Below are 21,948 nucleotides of genomic sequence, written 5' to 3'. Positions count from 1 at the left end.
GGGACATTGTATGACCTTATTATTCTGGTGTTGGTTATTTCAGAGACATATATACAGAGAGATTAGTAACATCGCTATTTCCCCGTACACATAGTGGCTCCCTTTATTCGTGACCACTCAAGCATATCCCTTATCGAGAGCGTCCTGTCTCCTATCAAACACACGCGAGCGCAGGTAAATCGGGCTATGCGCATGTGTGTATCGTAGTATTGGAACTTATTCGACATGTTCTGGTTAATCCGCCATTACGTCAGACCAAAACATCGTCATTTTAAATACACACAGAAAGCACATCGTTTTATTTTGGCCACTACAAAAGTTACCACATTAACCAAAAACTGTCAAACTTATCGGATATAGTCTTATTGATCATGCATATTGTTGTCATTTATCCGTATTTTCTAAAATCCTTTGGGTCCTATTCGACATGTCCAAGTTTGTAAATAGCCGCCATTACGTCAGACCAAAACATCGTCAATTTTAAACGCACACAAAAAGCACATCGTTTTATTTTGGCCACTACAAAAGTTACCACATTAACCAAAAACTATCAAACTTATGGGATATAGTCTTATTGATCATGCATATTGTTGTCATTTATCCGTATTTTCTAAAATCCTTTGGGTCCTATTCGACATGTCCAAGTTTGTAAATAGCCGCCATTACGTCAGACCAAAACATCGTCAATTTTAAACGCACACAAAAAGCACATCGTTTTATTTTGGCCACTACAAAAGTTACCACATTAACCAAAAACTATCAAACTTATGGGATATAGTCTTATTGATCATGCATATTGTTGTCATTTATCCGTATTTTCTAAAATCCATTGGGTCCTATTCGACATGTCCAAGTTTGTAAATAGCCGCCATTACGTCAGACCAAAACATTGTCAATTTTAAACGCACACAAAAAGCACATCGTTTTATTTTGGCCACTACAAAAGTTACCACATTAACCAAAAACTATCAAACTTATGGGATATAGTCTTATTGATCATGCATATTGTTGTCATTTATCCGTATTTTCTAAAATCCTTTGGGTCCTATTCGACATGTCCAAGTTTGTAAATAGCCGCCATTACGTCAGACCAAAACATCGTCAATTTTAAACGCACACAAAAAGCACATCGTTTTATTTTGGCCACTACAAAAGTTACCACATTAACCAAAAACTATCAAACTTATGGGATATAGTCTTATTGATCATGCATATTGTTGTCATTTATCCGTATTTTCTAAAATCCTTTGGGTCCTATTCGACATGTCCAAGTTTGTAAATAGCCGCCATTACGTCAGACCAAAACATCGTCAATTTTAAACGCACACAAAAAGCACATCGTTTTATTTAGGCCACTACAAAAGTTACCACATTAACCAAAAACTATCAAACTTATGGGATATAGTCTTATTGATCATGCATATTGTTGTCATTTATCCGTATTTTCTAAAATCCATTGGGTCCTATTCGACATGTCCAAGTTTTGTAATTAACAGCCATTACGTCCGACCAAAACATCGTCAATTTTAAACGCGCACAAAAAGCACATTGTTTTATCTAGGCCACTACAAAAGTTACCACATTAACCAAAAACTATCATACTTATGGAATGTGGTCTTGATTATCATGCACATTGTTGTCATTTATCCGTATTCTCGAAAACCCCATAGGGACTTTTCGAAAATTGGAGATTCCCGCCGATCTTTCCTGCGTTGTGCTTGACTTTCATACTCAAAATACAAACACTTGGACAGCAAATTGTGATATATTTCATATTGATGCGCTTCTGCACTTTGATATTAATAAAATTAAAGCACATAATTGGATCTTGGTGATGATTTCAAATAGAAATTATCGATAATTATGTGTCTGGTTTTCAAGTTTTCTCCAATATGGCGTCTAGTGAAGACTGAACCGAGCGACCGCAAAGGATTGTGGGAAGGTCAGGGGCCACTATGTAAACACAAGGGCAAATAGAGAGCTGCCAATCTCTCTGTATATATGTCTCTGGTTATTTTAAGGATCTCCGTATCAATAGTTTTTTTTTTTTTTTTTTTAGTTAAGCCTATATATATCGAGTTAGTATTGTTGTTTCGTTTATGCGTCTGCATTACCTTATCATTTTTAAGGTGACTGTTACACCCAGAGTTGGCGCTAGTGTATGGGGTACAGCAGGCCTAGATTTGGGCTTTGCTAGAGGAGGGATTAAGCTTGTTGGCTATTTATTGGAAACGAAATTTCCAATTACAGCGAGTATAGGATTCAGTAAATTCCCACTGGATGTATCGTAAGTATGTTATCAATATTGGTTTTGCCCGGATTGCGATCCCTTATTCCATATTTTTGAAATTATGAAATATTCAACCAAAATCAATTAGATGGTGGGACTAATACAAGTTCCTCGTCACGTTTTAACACTTTCTGAATGTCTCCATTTTTGATCTCACTGAGGTGTCCTGGACGAAAGAAACAGCTGTGAGAAGCAGTTTTATATTCACGATTTGGCATTGTGTACCAATGTTCCTACATTCATATTTAGTACAGTACAAGGTATAAGAAATAATAAGAGGACTTTCATTCTGGTTCGTGTTGATGAAAGAGAATTCCCACAAATTAGGAAATAATATCAATATAAATACTAGATTGGTGCCTGCATTTATTTGACAAGTTCATCTGTGCTTAAAACCTCCTATGTTTTTGTTGGTAGATATATAACGTTATCAAGCAAATCGTCATAATTCCGCATGGGTTTATCGTCATTTAATTTCCTTTCCTTTTTGTCCACTCCCTTTCTTTGCCTCCATAACAGCAACCGGTACGTCTGATCAACTTCGGGCCTCTGATTGGTGGCTTTGATCGCCAGCCCGACACCTTTCAAAACAAACTGGTTTGCGCATGCATGTATGTCATATATTTCATGGATTATTTAAACAAAGCGAGTGGATGACCGTATAAGAGTTTCCCTGTAAACAGTGGGTAGCGTCCCTTTATTGATTGCACTTTTATCACCATTTGGATATGTTTTATATCATCCAGCATATATTTTGTAAATTTGGTATAATTCATATTTTACGAAAACATATCAAGACTTTAACAGGAAGTTTCGTTTTACATTCCACAAGAGCGAAGATGGACCTCATTCTTGTGCCATTGAAGTTGGACCTGAGAGGTTTTGCTGAGCTGAATCTTCTGATAAAGAGAGTGACCGTGTTTGATAAGAGTATATGGTCGTATACAACACCAACAATTGAACGTAACATATTTACGACACCTATGATAGGCACTGATTCTTCCCCACCAGAATTCCCACCGAACACTGTAGGGTCTAGAAAAAGGCGTGAAGGTCCCAGAGGGTGCCTGCTAGAACAGGTTAAATTCCGAAGTCCTCTTGATGCTGCCTTTAAGCTAGAAGTATCTACGCTTGACGAAACGAGCCAAGTTAAACTATTTTATGCAATCGGTACTCAGCGTGGCGGAACCAATGTCGTCGATTGGACAGAAATGGGTGGTGCATCTCTCTTAGTGCCTACCAACGATCTGCCAAGCGGTTTACCTCTTTACTGGACAGTGAAAGCTAGGAATACACAAGGTCTGGAAGCATTTTCCTACTGTATGTTGCCAACATATGATACGTCTGTTCCTGATGGTAGAATAGACCCTTCCTATTCGTTCTCCAGTCATCCGAACAAGATAAGTGGTACAGTGGTAGTATTTGATGATAGCACATTGGAACCGTCTCATGAAAAGGCAGTTGGTTTTAGTTCCGGTCAGTTTGGAAGCGAATTTGTACCATGGGACTCTCTTGATATTGACAAGACCACAATTCGAGATGGAGTTAACGACGAGCTAAAGTATTTTAGTGTACCTCGAGACGGAAAATTGACGGCGCAAAATTTTAAAACGGCTAAAACACGCTCAGCGGTTGAATGCGCTAAGCTCTGTTTAGATTTTTCCATTAAGTGCGTTTCGTTTGATTATGAATATCACTCCGAAATTTGTGACATGCACGAAGTTGTAGAGGGACCAAGCGCTTCACTACGACTAAGCGGAACATATAAGAATTACGAACGACTTGGCGTTGGTCATAGCTCATACATCCAGTATGATAATTTAAACCTATCTCACGCTACTGTATATTACATAAATGCTAAAGTGACCAACACGATGGGATACACTGCGTACATCACATCACTGGGAACAACCGTAGACTTCACTCCGCCATTCACAGGTCATTTAGGAACAGCTGCCAGGATAGCAATGCACGCAAGTGGGTGCTCAGCAGCCGTTACTCAAAGATGTGTTGAGGTCACGTGGAGAGAAAACCACAGGTAAGTTGCAACAAAATATCTTACTTGTCCTTCATTATAACAGATTTGTTGTAAATATATTCGCTATGAAAGAATAATAGCTTAATTATCAACTGTCTTTAAATTCATCCAACACATCTTATACGTGTTTTCATTTCAAAATTCATGAAATAAGTTTGTTTCTTACTTTGAATATATCATTTATCTTTTTAATTTCTTGGTAGCTTGAACATATTGCAGAATGATTTTTTTATTGTCATTTGTTCATTTTCGTAATTATTTCATGAGATCGTGAGTTCATACTTTCCACCTAGACCATACATATCCTGTAATTGGAAAAACATCCGCTGCTTTTTGCTGTGTTGGTGCTACATAACGTTTCATGATGTTTTAGGATGATTGTTGATGACAAGGATTCAGAAACTGTGTTTAATGGTCATAAACCTCTCCAGGATGAGATATACACTTTAAACAATCATCTTGCCTCAGGTAAAATAACTACAATGCCTCCAATTCGGATGTTTCTGATTGTTATAATGTTTTCAATTATTTGGTGTTTAGTGAAACTGTTCTGATTTAATCGAAGTGGAGAATATGTATTGAAACCGGAAGTGTGTTACGGCAATTCCGTATATCCTACATGTATTAAAGACAATGTTGCAATTTGCAATTATTTTGATTTTTTGTTTGTTGTTATGATTCAATTCTTGCAATTACAGTAAACTTTGATGGTTTCCATGACGACGAGAGCGGCATTTGGGGATATACCTGGATGGTTGGACAGTTAGTATGTACACAGGATGTTGTAGAAGAATCTGATCCACATAAGCATCACTCAAGTGAAAAATACTGGACACACAGCGGCTATGAAAAGAATCTTCACCTCCAGGATGGCCCATATTTCGTCACTGTTAGAGCTCTTAACAACGTTATTTTCGGCGGTGCTCTCGTTACAACAGTATGTCACAGCACGCCGTTTACGGTTGATACCACAGCACCAATATTTACAAAAGTCCTTGATATATTCTATGACGAGGATTTTGATATTCTCGCAGTTTATTTCAACGCTTCCGATCCCCTTTCTCACCTTGCAAGAGTGGACTTTGGACTTGGCAAAACAAAACATGACGTCACAATTCGAGGGTATGAACTGCAGACATACGTCACAAGAGACGAGCCATTTGTGGTTGTTGAACACCTCGGGCTTGGTCATGGAGTCCCGGCTTGGTTACGTCTCAGGGCAGTCAACAATGGTAAGTCTTTTTTGTTCTGATGTTATTTGTTGACTACCAAGGGTCTTCTACTGTTTGTTATAATTTGAGCTTTGGCACATCAGCAGTCTTATATATTCTTTATCTAATAGTTAATTGTACTGTTCCAAACCTGTAACATATAAGTTCCAATGTGAACCACCGGTTCATGGTAATGTTACGGGTATGTTGCACACCACAGAAGTCAGCAATTGCGCTTTACGGAAGTTTGCATTTGTATCAAAATAGTTTAGCCATACGAATATATGCATGTTGTATTATAACATATGGCTGTGTGGTTAATGTTTATCTCTTGATTTTCTCTTTATCAGTTGGTCTAAATACGGCGCGACACGGAGATGAACAGATCTTAATTGACTTAACCCCGCCGAATGTGGGTGTAGTCCTTGATGGGGACAAACTCGACACAGACATAGACTACCAGTGGGATACCTCCATCATGTGTGCTGAGTGGGTCAGGTTTTATGACGAGGAGTCCGGTATCAGAGAGTTAGTATAAAGTTGTTTTAGCGACGCGTATATCTATAATGATACAGTAAACAGTAAACAACTGAAGGATTAAAAAACTGTGTTTGAGAACTTTCGATAAAATCTGTCCAAGCAAGGAGTTTCACTCTTTGTCTTACAAAGGAAAGGGGCGTTTTAACAGCTAATAAACTCAATGAAAATATCAATACCTACAAATATATTTTGCGATATATGTTACTAACAATGCAAATATTTAACATCATCTTTTTGACTTTTGGCAGCTACATATGGGGCGTTGGCACTACACAAGGAGCAGATGATGTTGTCAAGTTTCATAATTTGACTCACCATTACAAGCGTTCTTGTGCCGGTGATTTAGATTTGAAGCATAATACGACGTACTATTCGACAGTAAATGCATACAATGCAGCTCTCAACTCGAAAAGTAGTAGCGGAACGTCAGACGGAGGTCAGTAGGATTTAATTGTTTACTCAGTTCTTATATAGTGCCTTGTATATCATGTCAATACGGTGTATGACGATAAGATAACAACATGGGAGTTTTATTGTAAATGCTTGTTCCTGTCCATGGTCATATACATTGCCTTTCTCTGCTATTTCTGTTTTATCAATATTTTTGCCGAAAAAGAGAGTTTCCTTGTATGTCTGAAATTATTCTATTTTCAATTTCAACAAGAAAAAAAAAAAAAAAAAATCGACCGATAGTTATGTTGAATATTATTCTACTGTGCTTATATTTGCCATTCTATGAATGAGATAAGGCAAATCGATATCGCTTGCAAAAAAATCCTTTCGCTTTAGTGAATTCTAAACTCAGAACTCTATTTTGCACATTATTCGATTTATGGAATTCAGGGGAACTATATAATAGATATAGTTTTCATGATTGACTCCAATGACAACATTTGTGTTTGATTTCAGTTCTTATTGACATTACACCGCCTCTACCTGGTGTGGTTTTAGACGGATCGGTTACAGGAACGGATATTGTTTTCTCGTCTGAAACGGCTACAAAATCCTGTAATTGGAATAAATTTGCTGATCCAGAAAGTCACATATCGAAATATGACATTTCGTTATACATAAATAGGAAACATATCCAGACTTTTGCGGTAGCTGAACGTACACAATTCACAGAAAGATCTATCGCAATGAATCACAGGGATGAGGTTGAGTTTGTAGTGACTGCAGCGAATGGGGCAGGACTTACAGTAGATGTGACCTCCGACGGATTTCTGGTAGACCACACACCACCACTAATGGATCACATCTATGATACAGAGACAAGAAATCATTACCAAAATTTCAACGACCATTTAGATGTTTCTTGGTTATTTGAAGATGGCGATTCAGGAATAAAAGAATATAGATATTTCATTAACAAACAACATCAGGGTGGTAAGCATAAATCATGGCCTACAAATTCCTCCTACCTGACAACAGATCCCTCCTTAAACGATGGGCCGGTAAAAATGAAAATTGATGAACTGAATCTAGAAAATGGTGCAATGTATTCAATTGTTGTAACAGCCGTAAACCATGCTCTTCTATCGACCACGCACGAATCCTTTGGGGTAGTAGTTGATAGAACAGTACCAGTACTAACAAAGGTAAGTGTTTGCATTTCCCAAAAAACATATTACCTTTCGTCCGTAAGTCCGAATCATCTTCAATATTTTTTCAATGGAGTAAAAAAGAGAGAGAAAAAAGATTATCAAGACGATAGTTACGAAAAATCGTCAGTAAGATGATAAATCATCAAGGTATGTCAACACATTTTCTTGAAAACTAAACATATGTCTTCCAATTATTCTAGGTACATATAGGACTTCCAATGGAAGACGAGGAGATTGATGAATTTGACAGAGTGTTACATGTTGATCCTAACGTTTTAACTGTAAGTTGGGTAGGCCAGGACCCGGAAAGCGGAATTAACAAAGTTTATTTAGGAATCGGGACGTCACCCGGAGATCTATCAACCACTGGAGATTTTTTAGAATTCAAAGGAACCGAAAATATACTAACAGTAACTGATCTTGAACTAGAAACGTTTTCTGAGTCAAATATAGAGTATTACGTATCCGTCAAAATTACCAATCATGCAGGCTGTGAATCAAACATCGTTTCATCTAAAGCATTCATAGTTCTTAAAGCCAACGTACCGGGCCAAATATTTGATGGCAGACAAGAATCCATCGACGAGGACTATACCATAGATAGGGCTTCGTTAGCCGTAACATTTGCTGGATTTCAAAGTGAAGCATGTGATATCAGGAAATATGAATGGGCGATTGGTTCTGATGCCTACAAATCAGACATATTGCCTTACACAGGATATGGACTAATGGTTCACAACTCGTCACATGGACAGGCTCAGATACACATGGATTTTATAGAGGGGGAAACCTACTACGTTACTGTGAGAGCACAGCCAGGACACAGCTGTCACGAAGAGTATATAGTGTCCTCATCCGACGGGATCAAACTCGACACATCAGCTCCAGAAATCCATTACATTGGACCTGAGGTGGGCGATATACACTATGTACATTCTGAAAACGTCTTCTATCAATCCAATGTTGATTCGCTAAATATCGTCTGGAACGTTTCTGATGATTCTGGTCTAGAGATGATGTCAGTCTCAGCCGGTAGCCTTCCGTTCCTAACGGACATAATTGCAACCGAGACTGTTGAGACTATGGGTACGCCAGCAGGTTTCTTATCACCCGAATCCGGTGTATCAACCTTCCTGACGTTAGGAGTAAAAGATCCTGCTAGTAATTACAAAGTAATTAGCATTGATCCAGTTATAGCCGATATATCTCCGCCAACGGTTCGATCTCTCGAATGCACTGAAGCTATATCATTAGACAGATCTGTGGTAGCATGTTCTTGGGAATTCGTTGTCGAAGATGAGAGTGTTGTGGAGTTTGTGACAATAAACGTGTTTACCCCTCACAGCAAGCTACCAATTGAACGCAATCTACCGCATGGAAGACGAGAATGTGCTATTGATTTAGCAGATTTCATCCGTGAAACATCGACAAAGGAAATTTCAGTACATTTGACAGTTTCAAATGTTCTGCATCAAAATACGACTTACGTTCGTTCAGTCAAAGTGGATGATTCCCCTCCTTCATCTGCGAACGTCAAAGTGGTAACAAAGATATCCCGTGACGAAATAACAGTTCACCAGCGATGCCAAATCCCCCAGACATTTGTGGAAGTGCTAGTTGAAGACGTTAAAGACGAAGAAACTGACATTGAAGAGTGAGTATATTTATTTATTTATTTTTTTTAATTTTTGTAACGCGAGACGAGTGTTGGTATAAATAATTAGAATAAACAAACAAAACTAGTCAGTTACACATCTAACTCTCCTGTGTTGGTGCACGTCTGTTCTCTTTTTACTTACCGTAACGTCCGTCAAACGACAACGTGATTCCTAATAACAATAACAAATACACAAATATGTATATGATTAACATGAACGCCACGAGACAATACATGCGACCGTGACAACTATATTGCTACAGTTTCATGTTGTAATCTTTCTTGGACTGGCTGTATACATAATAAACTTAATTTTAACTTTCAGATTGTAGAGTAGTTCCGACTGTAGGGCAGCTTTAATATAGCTAGTTTTACATGACCAGTAAATGTGTATAAATTCATTATGAAATATATTAAAAGAGATCAATAATTTGATATACATAATTGAAGGAGTTTAATATAATCCATATCTTATATTCATAAAAAACCTTTTTATCGGATAATTGGTATTGATGAGAATGTAATTGAAAATCTCAAAAGTGTCATTTTACAAGTGCCTGATGGTATTAACGACAACCGTATGGTAGAACAAGACAGTAATGTTATAAATTGTTTCACTCTCTGCGGATCTATTAGACATTTTTAATAATATTCACTTGTAAATTGTATTTGAAGCATACATGGAACTAACTTACGGAAAGCATTAGGGCCATGAAGCAAAACAAATAAATTCATTTTTTCATGTTAATAACTCGATATTTCGACTTACTAACTCGAAATTTCGAGATAATAACTCGAAATTTCGACTTAATAACTCGAAATTTTGAGATAATAACTCGAAATTTCGACTAACTTACTCGAAATTTCGACTTACTTACTCGAAATTTCGAGATAATAACTCGAAATATCGACTTAGTAACTCGAAATTTCGAGATAATAACTCGAAATTTCGACTTAATAACTTGAAATTTCGAGATAATAACTCGAAATTTCGACTTACTAACTCGAAATTTCGAGATAATAACTCGAAATTTCGACTTACTAACTCGAAATTTCGAGATAATAACTCGAAATTTCGACTTAGTAACTCGAAATTTCGAGATAATAACTTGAAATTTCGACTTACTAACTCGAAATTTCGAGATAATAACTCGAAATTTCGACTTACTAACTCGAAATTTCGAGATAATAACTCGAAATTTCGACTTAGTAACTCGAAATTTCGAGATAATAACTTGAAATTTCGACTTACTAACTCGAAATTTCGAGATAATAACTCGAAATTTTGACTAACTTACTCGAAATTTCGACTTACTTACTCGAAATTTCGAGATAATAACTCGAAATTTCGACTTAGTAACTCGAAATTTCGACTTAACTTGAAATTTCGAGATAATAACTCGAAATTTCGACTTAATAACTTGAAATTTCGAGATAATAACTTGAAATTTCGACTTACTAACTCGAAATTTCGAGATAATAACTCGAAATTTTGACTAACTTACTCGAAATTTCGACTTACTTACTCGAAATTTCGAGATAATAACTCGAAATTTCGACTTAACTTGAAATTTCGAGATAATAACTCGAAATTTCGACTTAGTAACTCGAAATTTCGAGATAATAACTTGAAATTTCGACTTACTAACTCGAAATTTCGAGATAATAACTCGAAATTTTGACTAACTTACTCGAAATTTCGACTTACTTACTCGAAATATCGAGATAATAACTCGAAATTTCGACTGAGTAACTCGAAATTTCGACTTAACTTGAAATTTCGAGATAATAACTCGAAATTTCGACTAAATAACTTGAAATTTCGACTTAGTAACTCGAAATTTCGACTTACTAACTAGAAATTTCGACTTACTAGCTCGAAATTTCGAGTTATCATCTTGAAATTTCGAGTTAGTAAGTCGAAATTTCGAGTTATTAACATGAAAAAAATGAATTTAATTTTTTTGCTTCATGGCCCTAATTCTCTCCCGTACTAACTAATAAAACCATGAAACAATTTTAAAACAAAACAAAGTAAGAAGAAAACAATTTAGAAATGGCACGACGTCACAAACTTCACGGTCATCAAAACTGACGGTGTTCTCTTATTATCTTTATGGCGGAATCATTAGCATGCGTCATGTCAGGTCAATTTCTAAACCATTTCTGCTCAGCACTATTGAGTTTTATATTTTTTTTAAACATTCAATTGTCCGAGGTTATTAATTATCAATTCCTTTTCCTCTTTTCATGGAAGCACTATTTCGAAAGTGAGCTGAGATATATGGTTATTGTGTCATTATATGTCATTATATCCTGTCTATTAGAAAACCTATTTGTAAAACCTTTTTTGGGTGTAAAGCCGTCCCTCCCCATATCCCTTCTCCCATCCCTCCGTCCGAACGGCTGTCCTTGATAAGTTTGTGTACTTAATATTTCCTGAACTTCGAAGTTAGTAACATCATCGCATCACATTCTATTTCTGATCAGATTTTATTGGTCATCGGTACCACTTAATGTTACGGACAGAGGTCACGCGTGATCACTTTTAAGATAAAACACTTGTTTGGTCACTTACAGAATTAAAAATATTATGTACAAAATAGCTCATGAACCTTTGTAAAGATAAATTTAATTGAAGATAGAGTATATGTAGGAAACCATTATTTTCAATATTTTGTTGGAACCCAAAATGTATAAATTAAAAAAAAAATAGCTGAATGTAAAAATTGTAGATTTTATCAAAATCTAAAATGCATCGTAACACGCCAATGTTTTTAATAGAAAAAGTTGTGACAGTGTTTGAATGAAATTTCGTTTTATATCCGTGTCAGCTGTTCGACGGTAGAATATGTATCTTTTGTGTAAGAGATGTCATTAAACAATTCATGTTTTCCTTAATAGGGTAGAGGTTGCAATCGGTTCCTCGCCTGGACACACTGACATCAGTCATTATAAAAACCTTTCTCCAACTGGTAAAATATTCATTGGAAATCTAGACATCGGCCATGGAGACGTTTTTTATGCAACGGCAAGAGTGACAAACAGTGCAGGTCTGTCCAAAATGTTTTATTCGGACAGTGTAACGGTCAGTGTTAGACCAGTGTTGACTGTGGGCGATGGAGGCCCGGAAGAGGACGAAGATTACCAAAGTAATCTGAATACAATCCGTGGTTTCTGGCGATTCTCAGATACATGCCCTATCGACATGGTACAATGGAGAATCGAAGATCTCGTGGGAAACGTTATCAAAGACTTTGAAGATGTTGTTGAAAATTCGCAGGTATTTTATAATGACGAATTTAGCCTGAGGAATGGATTCACTTATATCAATATCATAAAGGTAAGGGATGCTTTAAATCGAACCTTCATGTCTGTTTCTGACGGTATCACTATCCGTATCCAACCACCAAACCCAGGAGAGGTCCGCGACGGCTCGGATGAAGACATTAACTACCAGGAAAGTGTTGAAGAACTATCTGCTAATTGGGACGATTTTGGGGACGACACGGGTGATCCTACACAGACAATTCGATACTATGAAGTAGCTATTGGGGATGACAATCGTTATTCGAAAACCATATCGAATGTTCACTATTATGTTAATGTAGGATTAAATCGATCTCACACATTTCATAATCTGAATTTGACGGCCAAGGATGTGACCTATTATGTAACCGTTAGAGGTCGTAGTATGGCTGGCAGTCAAGAGGAAGCTTTCTCTAATGGCGTCAAAACAGGATTTAAAAACGAAATAGTGCCTGGATTAATCGAAACACCAGAAGTTCAATCGGACGTTTCGAAAATAATTGCATCGTGGACGGAATTTCAATCCGATATAGGAATAAAACGATACCTTGTCGGAGTATACAGCAATGGTTACAACTTCAATTTTACCAATACCGAAAACGAAACCTCGCCATGTGAAACGTTTCATAGTGAATTTGAACTATTTAACGAGAAACCCATATCGTCATATGGACTAGATACACTTGCAGAGATAGAAAACCTTCACTTGAAACATGATCATTCCTACTATGTTACAGTTTTAGCTGTGAACGAGGCCAATATGTGTCGCTCAGTGACGTCATCGCCTATTTTGATAGATAATACTCCGCCAGACCTTACGTCCATAGTTTTACACATTGGTAAGGTGGTAGACGATAGAAATGATGATATATTTGTTGATAATGATGATAGACTTGACATCGCTTGGGAAAACATTACTGAAAATGAGAGTAGAATTGATTCTGTTGAGGTGACTTTATACCAGATGGCAGATTGTGAGTCGAAAACTGTTTTTGCGGAGTTCAGGGTTGATACAGTGTTGGTTACAGGAGATACCAAAGCCACTTTGTATCAGTTGCGATTATTGCCGAAGACATTTTATTTCATAGAGTTGACTGTTGTAAACACCGCTGCTCTAAGAGCGTCGATTATTAGCTCTAGATTCCGTGTTGATTCATCCGCCCCCTTAAGCGGTGATGTAAAAATAGCTCGCAATTGGTACGAAACATCTACATTTCAATCATCAAAAGAAACAATAACATCATGGATCGCTATCGCAAGAACACAAGAAGTCTTTGTTTGTCCGAATGAAAGAGTGAGCTTTCCGATCCACATTTCAAGTGGCATTTCCTGGGAAAAGATGACGGGTTCATACAGTGCGGAATTCGTCGATTTTACCCATACCCAAGCCACACTTAAAGTAGGGTATAACACAGCCCAGACCAAGTTTCTAAGAAGTGGAATGGAGAGTGTAGCGGTTTCTCTTATACCAGGAGATTATACTGTCTCGCTAAGGGCAGCAAGAGGTAATCACATCATATCAATAGTTTCTTTTGGATCGGAATCTCAACTTTTCCCGAGGAATTATACTCCACCACAAAGAACAAATATTGGTGAAGTGATCTTCAATATGACGATACCAGTGGAAGAGGCAGAAGTTCAAACTAACTTATCAACCACACAAAAACCTACCACACTAACGATGCCACAGACTTCCTCAGCCTTCAGTACCCCTCAAGCAGACAGGAACTTTACAGATACCGATTACGGGGAGCTACCTAGTCCTGAAAGGTTTGGTTTTGGATTAAGTATTATTGGAACACAACAAAATGGAAGTGATATCTGGGACGCTATGTTTTGGGTGGTCGGCCAATATAAAAGCTTTGAAGAATGGATCACATTGGATGCAGATCCGTATGAATCTGAAGGGATTGTTAGATTTTCATTGGAAACAGAATATGTGCGTGGCGAAGAAAAACATAACATCAACTTAGCTGTGAACGGAGTCATCAAAGCGATTGCGAACGGAATGACTTTTGGGGACAGTGTAAAGGCTTTTGTTAGCATAGTAAATGATAACAATTATGAACCGGGGATCGAAAACATATTTGAACCGTTCCGAACTGAGGCAGTAGTGACAAGTATTTTGATTCCGGCCGACCAGGAAAAGCCCTGTTTGCACGGCTCTGGATTTTACGACGGGGAGAGCAGTATAAAGGAGATCCGGGTAGGGGTCACTGATAATGACAACTCGATCGATGATATCTCTTCCATGCGACTCTACCAGTCATTGTGTTTGCCGTGTGAAAAGGAATGTTTGAAAAACTGCCCCAAAACATGTTTACCTGGAGACTTTGATTTAATTGAAATTGAAATAAATGGCTTGAGTTTATTGCCGACAATAGCATCTTCAAGGAATGGATCTGAAAACGAATTTCAGATTGAGGAGACACATACATATTACGTTACCGTCGAAGCAGTGAATTTTGCAGGACAGCGATCTATATCAAGATCTAATGGTATCATGGTGGATACGACCCCTGCTATGTGTGAGTATGTCAAGTGTTTAGACCCCGTTAACAACATGGACGAGCCCACGGAGTATATAGGATCAAACAACACGGTAGCAGCGTACTGGTCTTGTTTCGATGCAGAGAGTGAGGTGTATTCCTACTCTGTTGGTGTTGGCAAGTCGGAAAATACTGCCGATGTCTACAATATGACAAATGTTGGCTTGGCAACAGAAGGTCAAATATATCTCGACGATGGTAATATGTTTACTCATGGAGAAACATATTATTTCATTGTATGGGCATATAACGCCGCAAGAACAATTGGCAAGTTTTCTTGTAAGTTCAATGTAGAGTTGTATCCTCCAAATGTTAAGAACGTAACGTCGAAGTCTTTATTCGAATACCATCCAGTAGATGGACTTGGGGATCCCATTTTAGATGTATCATTCACAGAGCTTGAGGACAGTGTCGGTGTGGCTTGGAACAGCGAGGATGATATCGCTGATGTATACGGTAAGTTTATCAATTTACATTGCACCTTTTATCGAAAAAGAAATTTCCTCACAAACGTGTTATTATTAATCTACCAAAGTTTTAAAGAATGTATTGATTATGAATTCATTTGTTTAGAATGGGGTATCGGAACAAGTGAAAACAAGTCTGATATCCTTCCCATGATCAAGGCTGGCATGACAAAGACTGGAAATGCGGAGATAATCCATGGACATTTTTGGTTCAATGGTACCAATATGAATTCAACCGTATCCAGTTTCCGGGATCAACCTAACGACACAACTGATGGGTCTACTTTCCTGTTGGAGCCAGGTCGTTGTCTGCATCACTCGCTCGTGGCTGTCGGAAGATCTCGCCTGAGAAGTGCCGTTCCTATGAAGCCTACTTGCATTACTCGCAAGTCATTCATTTTGTTTTGTTATATGCTTATAAATTAAGCGATTAGCAAACAACATTTTATTTTTGAGTTGCAATTATGATTATTTCGAATTTTGTTAAGGATTTATTATTACCATTTCAAATAGCACCTTGTATACTTTCATGATTTTAACAGTGCCACAATTCATTTTATATTGAATTTTGTCTTAAACATCACATTACATAGCCAACACATGTTGGCTGCTATGTATAATACAAAATATAAATGTATGTGATGATTGTAGGCTTATCATCTTTTACATGACGACTTCGACTCTGTTCTGCTCTCATAGGGCCTACTGATTTTCGACTTACCTTGAATGAAACTGAGAAAGTTACACTGATGATTATGTCGGATGGAAACATCCAGAAGCTGAATGGAACATCAATCTTGGCGGATGATGCCAAAGCACTTATCGAAATCGAAGGTTTGTTTACAGAGATCATACGCGTTCATAACATTTAAATCTTTTTAACAGAAACAAACAAGCTTGGTTGCCTCTTTTTCCATGCCTTTTAAAGTGAATGACGGAAAACCTCCTTTTTTACTGTATTATTTGCGGTACAAATATTATATTCTCTCAGCAGCTGGAATGATATAAATGTGTGTTTACAATAATGGCTAAGCAATAGTTGTATACACACATCTTTCATTGATAGGAGTTGCCAGGGTTGGGGAGCCCTGGTTCATCACCTCGAACAATGATGTCGTCGGAAAACCTCATAATATATTATCATGAATTCATTACTCAAGCTATAGTAATTCTTATGTTTTACAGCACAGCGCAGTGGTATTATGGTCGGCTCTCTTACAAATGATGACGTCAGTAAAAATTACGGAACCGATGCATCGGACGAGTTTTCCTCTTCAATAGTCGATCCGAAATCAACAATTATGTATACATCAAGACTCCTCAAAAACAGGTATGTTTCCGCTCTTATTTAGGATATGTTAACACACTAAAGTATTCTCCCATTTAATCAACAAAAAAGTTATTATGTAGGCATACGTTTTTTCATTGAAATGAAATTGCATTGTGGTGCAAAAAAGAAAGTTTAACTTTATCAAAATCAATCATGTTGGGATATTCCAGTCAATTTTTTTTTTTTTTTTTTTTTTTATCATTTCTCATTTTTGCACAGCATGAGTGTTTACTAGGTAAAGCTCGAAAAGTACATTTAGCGTTAATTATATACAAAAATGTATAATTGAAATACATACTATTGAACGAAAAATTAAAGAATCCCGAATGGAGTATGTGGCATTTTTTTTATAACAGAAAAGGATTCTAGAGCAATGCAATATAGGTAGTTATTGAAACATCGAATTAAGAAATGAAGTGATCTAATTTTGATAAATCACTTCGATCACTTTTAATGAGCGATTTAATTACTACGGCAATCTTTATTTATTAGATTGCAGGCCTATCAAGGACTTTCCTTTTTCGTTTCCCCGATGCCAGTGATCGAGTCATCTGAGTTCGAGATAAAGATCAGCGTCAAGCTTAACTCGACAGACTATGATAACGATACTGTTCCCGCTCTGGCTGTCTGGAACAACCTGAACACTGGTGATCATTCCTGATTCATGTGTCTTACATTCTGATTGTAAACACTTACATTTCAACTATATATGACATATTCATCTCGCCTAATATCCAGAAAGCCATTACTTTTGATGAAAACACATGCATTTCATATTGAGGTTTTGCTGTTATATTCAATATGTTTTATTTGGTTTCATAATTCAGTTTTCTATGATTTTCCTCATTTTGACAGGAAGCGGGGAATGGATGCATGTTCAGGAGGAATGTAATCCCGAAAGCATCAGTAACCTAGGAAACCATACATATCTCATCACACAGGTAGGTTAACATTTTCATAAACATCCGCCATACATCAACTCAAAGCCTTATATTGTGCATTATGTTTATTGAAAGTTACAAAGTAACCAAAAGTACGTATGAAACGACAGAAACACGGTATGATAACATCTTCAATTCTAATTACAGGTATGCCATAATACTCTTATTGGTAAGGGTGAAGAAGGCAATGCCAGAAAGAAACGCGACGCTGCCGCTGATGCTAAAGTTCTTACGTCACCATACCAGTTTGGACTATTTAAGATGCGAAGCAGTTGTGTTAATACAGCGCCCACTATCACCACTACCATTATATACACCACGGAAGACACGCCCGTCATACGTCATAAATTGATATGGTCTGATGCTGAAAACGACACGTTAACATTCTCTAGCAAACAACCATCAACGGGTCAAGTCATAGTTACAGCCGACGGCTACTTGACGTTCACACCACGCCATGAGTTCTCTGGATATGTAGAAATTGAAATTGAAGCACAAGAGACATCACTCTGCAGAAATAGCCATTCTCTTTCAAAAGTAATTACAATGGACGTTAAGAATGTAGATGATCCACCTGTAGCAGGCTTCCTGTCCCACGATAATAACTTCACATTAGCCGATCATTTATATGCAGAAATTGTTATATTCTTAGAAGGTAACAATACCGAACATCACGTTGGATCTCTGCTGATGGTAGATGCTGACATCGGAGATAGTCTGAGGTTAGTTAGTCGTAAAATGATTTCAACAGAAGCACTTCTTATCCAGGTAGACTCTTCTGATTCATTGGTACCAAACAACACATTTACTACTTTACAAAGCGGGACATATAAGCGTACTGATTTTAAACTGAAAACTGAGATAGATTTCCACGGACATTTACATTATCAAATGCTTGGAAGTGATCGAGGTGGCCAAATGACAGCTAGACTAGATTTGCATTTATTTGTGCTAATTTCGCCTTGTAACTATGGTCGCTGCTCACAAACGGACATCATAGGTGCCTTCCCATGCAATGACATTGTTAGGGCCGCCAGTTTTGACGCGTACACGTGTTTGTGTGATGCTGGATACCATAAGCTGTGGTGCGATGAGGAAATTGACGAATGTGCAGACGAGCCTTGTCCTCCTTTGTTTGACTGTACGGATCATGTCGCCTTCCATACATGTGACATTAACGCTGGGTACCTGGCCGCTATTTTACTATCTTCCGGTGTGGTCGTGATTGGTGCATGCATCCTTGTCGTGTACCGGTACAAAAAGATGAAGAAATACTCTGTAGTTAACAGGTTAGTTTTTGCTTTACATACTTAGAATGTAGGACAAAATAAAATTCTACATTATACATTGATAGACGTTTTTAAAAAAAGTCGTAATACTATTTGCTAAACAAAAATTGTCTTTTTTTTCTGCAATTTTTACATTTTCTCGTTGAAGTATCACCACACTCAATCAATGCTTTGCCAAAGACCTGTTGGTAGGACTGGACTTTGCTGTTAATATAACTTGTCATTCTTCTCAATTGTTGTATTTGTAGTACGTGGAGTTTGGGTGATGAAATGTGGACTCAAAAACCAACAAGTCAGCATCACCTGAGTATGGGATCAACCAGTGCTATCCTACTTGATTCAAACTTGATATCGGAGACGAGTACCGATGACCCAGTCGACATACCAGATGTTATACCTCCAGCAGACCAAGATCAGATTGATTCGAAACACAGACCAATTAATCCACCAAGACGGGATACGACTCCGCTGCAGCTAGATAGCGAGCTTCTGTCACCAGGAATGATGCGCAATCCGCTGGAAATGAAAGGTTATCAGTCCATGTTTAAACGTCCACGGGTTGGTGTCGATACTGTTAAGATGGCGGACAAACAACTGGCTACAGTTGACGTATAACATTTTTGTTATAAATCTACATTCAATTCGCCAATAGTTCACTCTTTTTATGTACTAATCAGACACGCTGCCCGGTTTATTGATTTTTGTCACGGATCGCTATGTATTGCTATAATGATAAGTCAATTAACACTTTTTTGTTCCATATTCATCGAATATTCGTCGTTCACGTCAATGCAAAACAAATAAATTAAATTAATGAAAAATTATGAGTACGTACATGAATGTAAATGCTTAAATGTAGACACTTCAAAATGTATTTGTTTAAATTTTCCAAGATTAAGTTTCAAAGTTTCTTTATAACTCACAACATTAACAAAGTGATTTAAGACAAATAACACCAGTGATTAAAATGATACCAATGCATATGCTTAATAAATTCTACGCTGACAAATAAAAAATGACTTGCACATTAACTGTTGTTTGTTTTATCATTGTTTAACTCTATTGATTACATGTAATCTATTGTCGTTGCCATTTGAGACCTGTATGTTTCCTTTTGTCATTATCTTTTTTCTACTAGTGACCACCGTCGGACACATGTCCTGTATGGCGCCTGGTTTTGCATGTGATAATTAAACCCGAACCATACAATCCACAATACCAACAGTGATACATATTTAAACAAAATAATTACAGTTCACAGCTAGGTACAAAATATCTTTAAAACAATGAAGCATGCTGTCAATGGCAATTCAGAGGAACCAGTAAATATGCTATTTTTCTACAAAATAATGTCTTGATGCAAGACTCTAGTGTCTTTGATTACAGTCAAGACAAATACGAATAATGTGGGGAGGGGAGGACATCGATATTGTCGGCGGTTGACGCCAGCAACAGATGACCTCTGGTGATACTTTGTTCACTGTAGCGACATAAAAAAGGGATTTCCAATCTGGCCAGGAACTATCGATGTACATATCCAACAATTTCATAGAAAGGAGTGTAATATGATAGTAGCATTTATAACGTAATCATCAACACACATACATGTATATTGTCATTTTCGTGAATTTTAAGGATGATACATAAGTCAAAGGCGTCTTTATGTATCAATTTAATTATAGGGTCTAAATTATTAAAACAAAACAGCATGTGTTAATTCAGAGGTGTGGAATACAGAGAACAAATCAGAAATATCAAATTGTACCTTAACAAATTTTATACAATAAAAGGGAGAAGCAAAAACTCTATTTATGTTTATACATAGGATCATGAATATACACCTGTTATATCTATGCTTGCTGTTTTCCGAAGTGACCAATAATAACTTTTAAAGATTGAAACCACGCAATAAACGTCTGACGTCACACGGAACTCGGCGAATGTGACTTCCGCCACATGACCTCGTTATGTGTGAAGTACGACTAATCTAACATTAAGGAAACTCCAAATAGATCGTCATAGATAATATAGTTGCCGAGTTCCGGTTGTGGTTTACACTAACCCACGTATCAAATAAAGTACTATAATCATGAAAGACACATTGGATATTCTGAACCATGTCAATCCAATTATATTACATATATTACATATTATTATATTCCAATCAATTAAACATGACATACAAATTAAGGCAAACCCCGAAAAATCCACCAGCAGTGTCTACTACCTACAGTGTCAAGGGATTCTACAAAAGACACAAACGAGATTTATTACGTATGTAACTTATCTTTGTCAAGTCACATCCCTATATTCTAACTTTATTGACCTGTTTTGTTCACCTCAGTACTGTATCAACATTCGTAAAGAGGCATGCATAGAATTCTGCGGAGAGATTAGTTAAAAATTCATCAGAGTAATAAATCAGTGAAGAAACCAATGTATGATATTGCTCTGTACACATTTGCAAAATAAAATTAAATAGAACATATTAGTCGATTAATGAATTCCCCCCTTAGTTTGTATTTTCCTTATATTTGTTAAGTCTCAAGAAGAAACAACCAATTTGCCCACAGAGTTTGTATGTAAGACCAGTCGTTTATACATCCCAGAATATTTCTATTACAACATGCTATCATTCCTAAAGGGAAAATGATTTCGAGGGATTTTTTTGGGCCAGGTGATCAAAAGCAGAGTAAAGCTATCCGTTGTGTAGAACTACAAAT

General features: G+C 37.1%; 1 protein-coding gene across 1 annotated transcript in view; it reads left to right on the top strand.

Annotated features, from left to right (window-relative positions):
- LOC117332256 overlaps positions 1-20,245 on the top strand; it is a 40,932-nt gene extending 20,687 nt beyond the window's left edge. Inside the window, exons 27-42 of the mRNA XM_033891141.1 lie at positions 2,064-2,287; positions 3,123-4,328; positions 4,702-4,796; positions 5,027-5,560; positions 5,890-6,067; positions 6,328-6,515; positions 6,989-7,677; positions 7,884-9,337; positions 12,245-15,654; positions 15,772-16,071; positions 16,341-16,499; positions 16,851-16,995; positions 17,488-17,642; positions 17,851-17,936; positions 18,084-19,225; positions 19,474-20,245. Of these exons, the coding sequence (XP_033747032.1) occupies positions 2,064-2,287; positions 3,123-4,328; positions 4,702-4,796; positions 5,027-5,560; positions 5,890-6,067; positions 6,328-6,515; positions 6,989-7,677; positions 7,884-9,337; positions 12,245-15,654; positions 15,772-16,071; positions 16,341-16,499; positions 16,851-16,995; positions 17,488-17,642; positions 17,851-17,936; positions 18,084-19,225; positions 19,474-19,840 (10,332 nt within the window). The 3' untranslated portion in view covers positions 19,841-20,245. The remainder of the gene's footprint in view (positions 1-2,063; positions 2,288-3,122; positions 4,329-4,701; positions 4,797-5,026; positions 5,561-5,889; positions 6,068-6,327; positions 6,516-6,988; positions 7,678-7,883; positions 9,338-12,244; positions 15,655-15,771; positions 16,072-16,340; positions 16,500-16,850; positions 16,996-17,487; positions 17,643-17,850; positions 17,937-18,083; positions 19,226-19,473) is intronic.
- Positions 20,246-21,948: the final 1,703 nt, after the last annotated feature.

Source organism: Pecten maximus, chromosome 8 (assembly GCF_902652985.1).
Source record: "Pecten maximus chromosome 8, xPecMax1.1, whole genome shotgun sequence".
NCBI lineage: Eukaryota > Metazoa > Mollusca > Bivalvia > Pectinida > Pectinidae > Pecten > Pecten maximus.
This window is presented reverse-complemented; position numbering and strand designations above follow the sequence as displayed.